General features: G+C 46.6%; 1 protein-coding gene across 1 annotated transcript; it reads left to right on the top strand.

Moving 5' to 3' along the window:
- Positions 1–1368: 1368 nt before the first annotated feature.
- Positions 1369–6929, top strand: LOC104686505 (elastase-1-like). Its single transcript, XM_039549422.1, has 8 exons — positions 1369–1383; positions 1724–1729; positions 3001–3066; positions 3220–3329; positions 4532–4663; positions 5325–5461; positions 5583–5728; positions 6719–6929. Exons 1-8 carry the CDS (start codon positions 1369–1371, stop codon positions 6893–6895), a joined length of 789 nt encoding a protein of 262 aa, XP_039405356.1. The 3' UTR covers positions 6896–6929.
- The last annotated feature ends 5201 nt before the right edge of the window (positions 6930–12130 follow it).

Genomic DNA, 12130 nt, shown 5'->3' with positions numbered 1-12130 from the left:
CACCCTGTTTATCCCTTGTGTCCCTGTGTTTTGTTTATCCCTTTCCCTTTTACTTGTTATCCCCTGGGTACTAAAAAAGCCCTTATCTTGTAACTTTAGCGAGTCATGTTCTCGTGTTCCATGTGCCTCTGACAGTCTGTATATCAAACTTGTTTTAAAAATTGCTCTCAGACTAGAGTTTCTGTGTGCATTAGAACTTCCCTGCACCTCAGCTGCCCTATAAATTTATCAGGCAGCATTTCTCATGAATGTGTACGTCCCAGTGTGTGCTAAACTGGGATGCTGTTCAGTCCATTTCCCTTTCCATCAGACATCACCATGTGAAACATCAGTAAATGTGGATTAAGTGTCTGTATTTCCTGAGACCAACTTTAAGTCTGATAAACATTTTTACCATTAAAGTGAGTATATATACATATGTATGTCCGGAATTCAGCTTGTGCTTTAAGGGCTCCCTGAAAGACAACTTTTTTTCTGCGCTCAGTAACTCTCACTGGATCACATCAAGTCCACCCAAATATCCTTATTTGCTTGTACAGTCGCAGAATCTTTTCCCATCATCCATCCTATCCCACATGCTACCACCCCTTATGCTTCCCATCACTCCTGAAATATTCTACTCATCCAGAAAATTTTTCTGTCATCAAAATATTTAATTCTGATCCTGTGTGAACAAGGACAAAAGGCTGTATACTAATTAAAGAGTGCTAGATCACTAATTAATGAAACAATGCCAGAAGTCCAATTAACTGAACAGTGCTAGAGCACCAACTCAGATGTTCTGCTTTTTTTTGGACAGAAAAATGCTCACACACACTCTGGCATAACGCTGGTTTGCACCAGCCCATGCTCTTCATAGCAACTTTTACACACGGTTTGGAAAGCCAGTATGGATAAGGATGCATAAGCAACATGGATGAGACCTTTCTGTTTCAGAGATAAAAGAGTTTTGCCGTATGGACACAAAAAGGGACCACTTGAGTTGGTTTTGTGGTGTTGGAGTTGGACATGATGATCCTTGTGGGTGCCAAGGGGAAACGCAGACATCCCTCAAGAGCTCTGCACTGAAACAATGCCTGGAGTGGAGGAATTCTGAAAACAGCTGTAATTCATCATCCCCAGTGTAATTTATTTCTCCTCTGGGCATTACAACACAGCCCAGCATCAAAGCCACAGCGATGATAGCATGTGCGTGGCTGTGGAGGACAGATTACAGACAAACAACTGCTCGAGATAAATGCCTGATGTCCAAAAGGAGAATAAGCCACTGCATTCTTAAACACGGTTGTTTGTAGGGAACACATAAAGCCTTTGGAAAAATAAATTAGTGGTTGAAAACGAGTGAGCTGGCTAGGCCTAACTGGGATGATGAGTGCCGTGAAGGTGAGGGAAGAGACTGCTTGGGTAGGAGGCTGCTTTCTGACCTCCTACCAAAACTATCTGGAAGCTAAAAGTGGTCTGTGATGTGAGGGGGAAAATGTGCTCAATGACTAAAAGAGGGTCTCAGTGCTGAAATATCACACTGAACTTTTTATGGCTCCCACTAAAATAAAAATGATTTGTGAAAGAGGTCTGTAGGGGTTATATGGGAAAGGTCCTTGCTCGTGCATTCCATGGAGAGTGGATCCCATTAACACAACTGGGTGGGTGACCCTTGCTGTCTTCTCCGGTTCATTTCCTTAACTCTCCCTTTTTTTACTTGACAGCTACTCTCTGACTGCAGTTCAAGGTGAGCTTTACTTCCCACCCATTGATGACTTGTGTGCCCCAAGGGGATTTCCCCTGATCATGAACCCAAATCTCTGGGTTTCCATCAGCTGCAGGCATTTCTTGTTTTCTTCCTGTCTGGACACAAAAAGCAGAGCTGTGTTTATATTTATATTTATATTTATGTTTATATTTATATTTATATTTATCTGAAGAACTTATGCATCTACTATGCTCCCTGATTGCACCTTTAACCATTACATGGATATAAATCATGACGTTCCACCAGCACAAAATATAAGGGACTGCAGTTAATGAGGATATGAAAAAAGCTGTGGTTTTGTTTATCTATTTTACAAAGATCAGTTCATGTCACATGGAGTAGCACAAAGCTGGACTGACACATAAATCTCTTACAAGGGACTAATACAACACGTGCACCCACAATTGCTGGTCTGAAGCATTGGCCTCTCCAGCCTGGATCTGCCCTACCTTGTTTTCACTTGATCTGAAAGAACTCCAAATTTCTCAGAATTTTTCTGCCTCATGGCTCTGGGGGAACCATACAATGTGGAGGTGTTTGTGTAGCCTTGGCTCCACATTGAGCAGTTGGGTTTTTTCCCCAAGGCAACATTTTTTATCAGTTTAATAAGTTATGGGTATAGATAAGCTGTATTGATCCCAAATTTAGACACAGCTGCTTAGCAGATATTTTAGTATAAAAAGACGTTTTCCTGGAACAGTGTGACCATTTCATTAAAGATGTTTCAGCTTCTGGTTCTTCTCGGCTGCCTGAGTAAGTAGCAATTTATTTGAGCTGGGGAAGGGTGAACCTCTCAGCCTCTAAGTGGCAAAGATTAGATTTTTTTTTCTCTGCAGTTTCTGTGCTAGGGCAAAACCTTATGTGGAAGGGTTTTCCTCTATTATGGAAGCATTATCTCCATGGGAAAGGTTTGGGAGTTCTCTGAGGGAGCAAAAACCTGCAACCTGAAAGAAAGAGAATGTAGGTTGGTGCATCAGGGTGGGGTTGGAGTATGGGAAACAACTCAATTTATATCAGAGCTCTGTATCTTGAAGCCTGTTTATGGTCTTTTTCACTCATGGAGGCTTAAAGAAGCCTCCAGGATGGAGAGTGACCACAGTGTCACCACGTGCAAACATCAACCACTCCATCTTTCAGACCCAGCTGGCTGTGGTGACTATTTCTCTTTAGGAATCCACACAACAAACTGCTCTCCTTCCTTATTTGTGTTAGGGGCAATCTCTGGGACTCCCCTGAGGGATGCTCTTCAGAAAGATGCACTGGCAGAGCGAATAATTGGAGGCCATGAAGCCCAACCAAACAGCTGGAAGTGGCAGGTAAAGCTGGTGTCTTATATTTGAAAAAAAGCCTTAAATTTGAAAAAAAAAAACAGTGAGAAAATAACAGCTTCCACTGTCCAAAGCCACACACACTGTTTGTGCAGAGGCATGGCATGGCTTGGGTGTAAAATATGTTGTTGTTTGATCCAGGTGTCACTTCAGATTTCCTACCCCGAGGACATGGGATACTACGGCCACATTTGTGGTGGAACCCTTATCAGCAGCAAATGGGTCATGACTGCAGCCCACTGTGTCAGCATGTGAGTAGGATAAAAAGTGTTAAAACTCCTGTTCTGCTCCTCATTCTTGCTGCAGATGGGAGCCAGACCCTTTTCCTCCTCAGAGCTCCCCAGTTGTGTCCTGCCTTGCACAGCTGGACGTCTCCCTGCTCACTTAATCAGGGGCGCTGGAAAACTCTGCTTTAGCCTTGATTTTACATATTAATGGCTAACTTCCTGGGAGTGGAAATCAAGCTTATTGCTGATTTGCATAAGAGGAGGTGCATTTGCATGAGTGTGAGCATTGCTCATGTGTTTGCATCCCGAGGGCCTGCAGAGAGATGGGAAGATGGAACAAAAGGGGTGTTTGCTTGCTCTCAGGCCGTGCTGTACAAGTCTGACATGCACGCCTCCAACAATGCCGTGGGACACCAGAAAGCCAACAGTCCCCTTTAATTGCTTCTGCCTTTAGTGATTGCACTTACACAGTGTGACCAGCTGGTCCTTCACACTGCTCCAGAAAGGTGCAGAGATGCAAAATGAATCTTCTTGTTCAAGACCAAGCTCAGCATTGTGGTAGCTGATGCTTCACCTTCAGTTTCTTCATCAGCAAACTGCAGACAGCATGTGCCTGATTTGTAAAACCACTTAGAATCATAATTTAGGTTAGAAAAGGCCACTAACTAAAGGCCACTAACTAAAAGGCCACTAAAAGTCCAGCCATTAACCCAACTCTGCCAAGCCCATCATTAAACCTTGTGGACAAGTGCCACACCTGCACATCCCTCCAGGGATTTAAAACCACTCCACCACTGCCCCGGGCAGCCTGTTCCAGTACCTGACCACCCTTTCAGTGAAGAAATTTTTCCCAATATCTATTGGACATTTCCTCTCATTTTGTACTTTTTACGTGGGAGAAGAGACCGACTCCCACCTTGCCAGAACCCTCTTTTCAGGTAGTTGCAGGAAGCAACAAGGTCCCCTCTGAGCCTCCTTTTTCCCAGGCTAAACACCCCCAGCTCCCTCAGCCGCTCCTCATCAGACTTGTGCTCCTTCACCAGCTTCCCTGCCCTTCTCCAGACCCACTCACAGCAGATTTGGCTACAGTCTATTGGAAATCCTCTGATGGAAGGTGCTTTGGAAATGATGACACTGGTAGAAGGTCTGGGTGGTGCAGGACTTGCACTGCAAACCACTCAGTGGGGAGTAGATTTTGCATCAATTACTCTGTGATTCCTTTGCAGGCCCCCAGATGTATCCTACCGGGTGGCTCTGGGCGAGCACAACCTCGTGCAGGTGGATGGCACTGAGTACTACATTGATGTGGATGCAATCTTCACTCATGAGGGCTGGAATCCCAATGCCATTGCCAACGGGTAATTATTTTTAATGACATCGGGTGTTTGAATGACACTGAGCTTCCTGTCCCACTAGGGTTTATATGCATGTTCAGTCCAGCTCCCAGTGAGGCTGGATTTGTGGGAAGCACTGGGAGATGCTGCAAAGGAGATTCCCCAAATGGCTTCCTCTCTTGGAGGTGTTCCATGGTGTCCACATGGATGATCTCAGTCCTGTTTTGCCCAAGGTGGGGAAAAGATGGGCCTGTTTTACCCATCTATGGGAAAAACAGATGAATCCAGGATGTACAGAAGATTAGTGGACTTGCCATAAATCACAGCACTGTGTGCATCTGATGAAGGAAAGCCAACAAGAAAATGCTGAAGGACTGTCTCAAACCCCCCTCAGAGACATGCCTGTCCACCCAGGGTCCACCAAAATTCACCTCAAACCTATAGGAGACTTTTGGGGACTGTTATCCCCTTATCAGGCTGTACCATGGCCTCTTCTTTCTTAATTGCTTTTATTTTCCTGTCACCTGTGATAGCTGTAAGGAATAATTAATTATGTTTGCAAGGTGCTTGTCTGTTGTGCAGAGGCTAGAGCCCTGTGTGAGTGCTGAAATTGGACTGAGGATGTCTGATTCATGCCTCATCCAGGATTTTCAGTAAGGAATCTTTCACCTGTGGCCTGTTTCAGCTACGACATTGCCCTCCTGCGCCTCAAATCTCATGCCTATGACAATGGATTCGTTGAGATTGGAACACTTCCGCCTAATGGACAAATTTTGCCCAATGACTATCCCTGCTATATTACTGGCTGGGGAGTGATCAGTGGTGAGTAAGGGGGAAGGAGGAGTGTCCAGGGGGACCACCATTCAGATAAAGCCTCTTTCCTCAACCCCTGAAGCTGCTGGGCTAAGATGTCACCCTTTCTCGTGTCCCCTTTTCTGTGTAGTGAATGGTGACAGCCCGGACAGGCTGCAGGAGGTGGTGGTGCCCGTGGTGGACCACAAGATCTGCTCCCAGCCAGACTGGTGGGGATCCCAGGCAAAGGAGACCATGATCTGTGCGGGTGGAGACGGCGTGAGGGCAGGATGCAGCGTAAGAGCTCTTATAATCTTATAATCAGAGGGTTTTCAAGCTGCCCTCTTTCTTTTTTCTTTCTCTTTCACCTTGCTGTGCCTTCAGTTCTGGTTTTGCCATTTCTCCACCTGCAAGAGCTCTCCTGCAAACCCTGGCCCCTTGGCCGCTTTCTGCTGAGTATCTTCTGAACCAGGCCTTCTCCACATTCCTCCATCTCCCCAGAGATCAGAGAACAGAGAGAAAAACATGCAGATCCTCAGGGTGCGCTTCTCCCCTCTGATTTGGGAGAGTAGATTGGCCCTGTCTTTCAGCAGCATGTCCCAAGTGATCCTGGGGACAAGGCAGTCACCTCTGCCCTGACCCAAAGGATGAAGCTGCGGGGAAGTTTGTCCACTCTTCCAATGCTGTTGTGTTGTTGCACCCTGGGCCAGGCAGTGCTACCCCCTGCTTGTAACCCTTCTCCTTCCCATCCACTCTGTTTACAGCTGAGGTTGCTGCAATTTTGGGCTACGTCCAACAGCTCCCTCTGGCCCAGGTTAGGTGGAAAAAGATGATGTTGTGAGATTCCCGTTATCCCAGGGGATCCAGGTGGCCTCAGCATCAAGGCAAGGAGGTTTGGCATGTGAAGTCAAGAAATACTTGCTACCTCTCCCTGTATTCCTTTCACTGTAGAGGTGGCTTCTGATAAAAGCAGCCATGCAGAGCCCTTAAAATATTGTGGGAAAATGCATAATGTGTGATTATGTAAATATAGGAATATAATATAGAAATATATAGAAATAAAACAAGTTGTACAATTATACATAGTACAGTTATAGGTATGGGATAATTTTAGGTCTGTAGATATTTAGTGTATATTTTTATGTGGCTTAATTATGTCAGAACCTTGTTACAAACCACGTTTTGAGACAAGGAAGAGCCTCATATATTTTAACTCTATAGTGCTCCTTACCCCAGTCATTGCTCAGATAATTTGGCCGAATATTTCGTTTCTTTCCTCCAATCCAGGGGGACTCTGGTGGCCCTCTCAACTGCTACAGGGATGGCCGCTGGGAAATCCACGGGATTACCAGTTTTGGGTTAGTTCCCTACTGTAACACCTACCATAAGCCCACCGTCTACACACGTGTGTCAGCCTACTTGGACTGGATCCGGAACGTAAGTGTCTTCGTGCCTGTGAGGTAACCTGGTGCATCTCCCCTGAAAGCAAGGGATTGCCAGAGGAATGTTCCATTTATTTTTCATTCAGAGGAGTTTTTTGTTTATTAAACCATTAGGAGTGGAACTGGGAAATCTGGAGGGGTCTAAAATCAGGATATTTGGAGCTACTTTTGGTGTAGTCAAACAGTTCTAAGGAAGGAGCTGCTGCCTTGTAGCTGAAATGCTCTGCCGAGGACCATGGACAAAATTCAAGCCAGGCAGGAGCTGGGCTCCGTGTCCAAAAAATTATCATCACCATTCACCCAGACAAAACCTTGCTTCAGGAAACCACAGGAGGAATTAGCTGGATGGGAAATGCAGCAAACATAAAGCACCTCTAAAAGTGAAAATCCTTCAAATCTGCACTATCCACCCTCAGCTTTACATTTGGGAATGAACAACGAGCTCTTTGCTCCTGAAATAATGACTGGCACTGCCTTTTCCCAGACACAGGGGATGGTTTTGTGGAAAAGCCTCTGTAAATTGTGGGTTCTTCTGGAAGCAAAGGTGGGGAGAGGTATTTTAAATCAGTGTGGGTTAGAGGGAGGGCACTGTGGTCCATAAACCCTTTTGGATGGGAATAGGTTGTTGCATCAGTCCCCTGGCCCAGCTGGGAACAAGCCCTTCTTCAGAGCATTCCCTGGCATGGAGACTTGCCTTATTCTGCTCTCTGCTGAATTAATCTGTTTTTTGCTTTCCAGACTATTGAGAAAAATGGAGATAACTAGAGAAGGATCACCTGGTGCATGAATATATGAGAGAAAATGGAGTATCTGTGCTCATTAACCCTTCTCTCATCCCTTCTGCACCTCTCTGGGCTATTAACAGCAAGATTTGGCTAATACTGGTGTAATAAAGTCTCAGTGAATGCAGCTAGTGACCTGTTGGTGTGTTTGCTCACACTTAGGCTCTGGGTCAGAACCCTGTCAGCAGGGAAGGAGGCTCAGGGAATGCCCCAGTCTGTGACAGTGCCCTTAACCTGGGGCTGGGCAAGGCTGTCATTTTGGCACCAAACCTGCAGAAAATGGTCATGATGGACTTTTCTCGTTGAGGGGTCCTTAGGGATAGCCCCACCAGAGGCAGAGGTGGTCAGGTCGGTGCTTCCAGGTCGGTGGGAGCAGAGCAATGTGTGATGCTGCTGGGCACAAGTGTAAATGCTCCTTTCCTGATCTATTCTCAAGCAACCAGCAGAGGTTTTGCTCACAGAACTGGGTTCTCTTCATATTCCCAAACAAACAACTTCAATCAATCACTGCTCATGGAGAGAGCATTTGCCTCAAGTGTATTGGCAAGCTCAATCTGTAGAAAGTACAATCCATCCAATTTACTCTTAAATTTACTCTGTACAGGATGATTTTTTTAAATTCATTTTTTAAGACTGAGAACATAGAAAAGGGCATTGCTGGAGGGTGCTTTTCTAGGCAGGAAGCAATAAATTCCGTGTAAAACAATCCCCTGTGTGGTTAGGTGTGCAGGGGCCCTTACTCAGCCAGCTGAGCAAGCCTGTCTGCAGTGAATATTTCCAAATATTGTCCACTCCCTGTTAGAGACTGGCAGGGCTGGTAAATGGAGGGAAGAAGGAGGAGGAGGAGGTGTATGTGCACGATAAGGCAAGATTTATCTTCTGATCGATTTCAAAACCACCCTTTCCCATCCCTGGAAGAGTTTAAGGCCAGGTTGGATGGGGCTTGGAGGACCCTGGTCTGGTGGAAGGTGTCCCTGCTCATGGCAAGGGGGATTGGAACGAGGTGACCTTTAAGGTCTCTTCCAACCCAAACTATTTTGTGATTCTGTGAACTACGAAACCATCCTCTTGGAAAACACAGGGAATCCTACACCCCCCCCCCCCCTTCCCTTTTTCTGTGTATGACATGCACATTTATGGATGAAGGGTTTCGATTTAGCTCTTTAATAATTTTAAAGTACCTATGTCCTATCTCTCCTAAAACCTGCACACACCTAGGGCATAGCACTATTTTAGCAAAATCCTCTCTCTTTGGGGGATGCACAATTCTCCTCTCCAGAAGCCACTAGAGGGCATTTGCCAACCAAGGGAATGTCCCACACGGTTATCACCGACTGCTAAAGGAGTTTTTGTGGGTCAAGACTGATAACGTGCCATGTCTCAGCCTTGCACTCTGCCCTCCGTGTTTGTTTGCAAACCCTCAGATAAGCAATGACACACACAGGAGCTGCTTTTCACCTCTGTTTCCCAGAGCTCTTCTCTGCAAACTGTTAAATCTTCCTTATTATGGCAAACTAAAATGAAACCGGTGGTATTTTCTGTAAGGCTTGTGAAGGAGCAAAGTCCTGGCTGTATTTTTGGCTCTCAACTTTGTTAGGCTGCACTTGGCAGTATCTCCTGGGTTCTCAGCAGTTTGGGAGTTCTCCTCTTCTGACAAAGTAAAAACCCTTCAATCTCAGTTTTTCTACCCCTTAATATTACTGGATGGTTCTTGCTCCTTTTAAGAGCATTTGTGACTTCTGCTGCTATGTCACAGAATCACAGAATGGTTTGGATCGGAAAGAATCTTGAAGTTATCATCTAGTTCCAGCCCCCCCTGCCAGGGACAGGGACACTTCTGAAAGAGCCTGGGTGTGGTGTGCTCTGTCCCAGGAATGTCCATTCTAAGAGCACTGAGCAGCCCTGTGTCAGGAGCACACTGGCACCTGAGATCTTGGCTTGACTGTATTCAAGTTTTTCCTTCGCGTTTCAGAAGGAATTGAAAGGACATTGATCAAAGGCTTTGAGAAATGGCAGTTTTTAAAGGGAGCCTCTCGAACGACTTCCAGAATTACTCAGATGCTGAGAAGCGAAGTGTTGCTGTGCCTGATGCCTGGGGGGGTCTAACCTTGTGTGCTTGCTGTATGGGAGGATTTGGGGATGTCCCAGGGGGTCCCAATTTCTCATCAGCCTCCGTCCCTGGCCAGGGCTGAGAAAAGCTGGGAATCACTGGAGATGTTGCTGCTACTGGGACCACGCCAGGAATTTAGTGATTATGCACGTGCCTTGCCACAACCCAAAACACCACAGCCATGCCCAGTTTGTCCCCTGATGTGACAGCAGTGATGGGCTGTCCCTGCTTCTGCCCACAGTTGTCTCCACAGGGCATCAGGTGCTTGAAACCTCTGGTCATAAGCTGCCCTCAAATCCAGGCTGGACATCGCTCCTTTAAATCCTTCCTCCACATAAGCAAGCACTGGACCTGTTCCTACGACAGCCAGGAGGAGAAACCTCAGGCTGTACCCACAGGAGCAGGAGAATCAGGTGCTGGAGACGTACAGCTCTAATTCAGGGTCATTATCACATCCCTGGTGCCAAGAGCAAGGTTTTCTTTCCACGTTTTGCTGACAGGAACAGCTTGTGCTGCTCAGCCATGATTTATTGTGGAGGATAAGAGGGAGGCAGGAGCTGGCAGCACACGGGCAGGGCATGTGTGCCTCTCCTGTGCCTCATTTCCCTGTCACTATCCAAGTGCCTGGCTAGAGCTGCTTGTTCCTCAGCACTGCTGGGCAAAGCTCTGATCCCAGGAGCCCACCTTGGAAAGCCTGTGGAAAATGCAGCACTCCACAGGATTTACTGTGTGGACACGATAGGTTTAACAGCAATGTAATATCCAGTGGTACTGGGAAAACACGGCTGGGCACAGTGTTATAATGCTCATAGGGAATGTCCACATCCTTTTCCTGCTTCATCCTCACACACTGCGTCGTGAGGATGAAGCTGAACCAAGGAATGAACTAGATTTTGGAAAACTGGTGCTTTCCACGTCCCTGTGGAGAGCAGAAAAAGGAGACAACCATGGCAACAGGAGAAATAGCTCCTGGGGGGCTGGCTCTGCCAGGTGTAGGGTGCTCTGGTGAGGTGTAAGGCTGGCTGCAACACTTTGAGATATTTTGGGAGGTAAGGCTGCAGATGCTGTGAAACAGGGGGTTCACGGGTCAAATATAGGGGTCTGTGCCATTAGGGATGTCTGAGAACATTCCATCCCATTATATCCCATCCCATCCCATCCCATCCCATCCTTCTGTGTCAAAGGGGCACAGCTCTCCTGAAGTCCCTTGTCATCTCACCACCCCCATGGGGATGTCTTCATAGCCTTGAGCACCTGAGCTGGCCCAAAATACAACAGAGCTCAGGAGTTCCAAGTCACACAGAGCTAAGCTCAGCAATAGGGCCCTCAGCCACACCATGGCTGCATAGAGATATTCTGGTTACAGAGATTTCCTCATCCAAATCCTACCCTGGCACTGCTGTCCTTTATCAGAATAACCCCCAAAATCTCTGCAGTTGAAATTGTACCACTCCTTCACCAATAATTCCTTGCTCACTCGCGGGCAGAAATGATGGATATTTGGGAGTGTGGCTGCAAGGGGCTCTGTTGCCTCCTGACAGCCATTCGGCCTTAATTACCAGAAAGCACTTTGGGATGCTTTGACTATGAAAAGCACTTAGGTACCATTAAATTTTCATCTCTATTTACTCCAAAGTAGTAGCCAAGTATTTATTTCCAGGGAAATGTAACAGGTAATAGTTTCCTTTGCAGGGGATCCCAGGGGAGCAGGTTTATTTTGGAGGGAGAACCTTCTGTGTTATTCATCCTGTAGTATCTTACCCCCAGTGTGTGGCTCAAGTGGTCCCCAAGGAATCAGCTGTCAAGGTCATCTCAAGTCTTTCAGCCTCCTCATCTGGGCTGACCTGAAAGTCTTCACAGTCTCTGAGCTTGTGACAGAATACTTCAGCTCTGCTGGTTGCAGATGTTCCAGTTTTGGTGGGTTTCATGCACCTACTGATGTAATGGAGTCAGGCAAGTCCAGCACAGGCATTTTGTCCTCACTCAGCTTCCCCAATCAAAATAGAGGTGCATCCATGGTGGGGTTTTGAGCATTTACCTTCTGGAGATGGTTTCATCCAGCTGAGGATGTGTATGACAGGCCAGTGAAGCCCCAGAACATCCGCATCTCTCCTCCAAACCCCAGTGGGCCATTTAAGCCTTATTTTGTTTTCATTTACTGTGATATCTTTCATATACTGTGAGATACGTGGTGCCTCGGGTCCCACAGAGGAGGACAAGCATTTCCCAGGAGCAACTTGGCCAGCTGAGAGGCTGGGAGAAGGAGGCAGCTGCCCAGTAGATGGCAATACTGCCATTTACTCAGCAGCAGGCTGGGTGGGGTAAAACAAGCTGATGGAGACGTGTGGATTAAGCACCCTGAAAA

The sequence above is a fragment of the Corvus cornix genome, chromosome 2 (assembly GCF_000738735.6).
Source record: "Corvus cornix cornix isolate S_Up_H32 chromosome 2, ASM73873v5, whole genome shotgun sequence".
NCBI lineage: Eukaryota > Metazoa > Chordata > Aves > Passeriformes > Corvidae > Corvus > Corvus cornix.
Note: the sequence above shows the minus strand (reverse complement) of the source record. Positions and strands in the feature narration are given on the sequence as shown.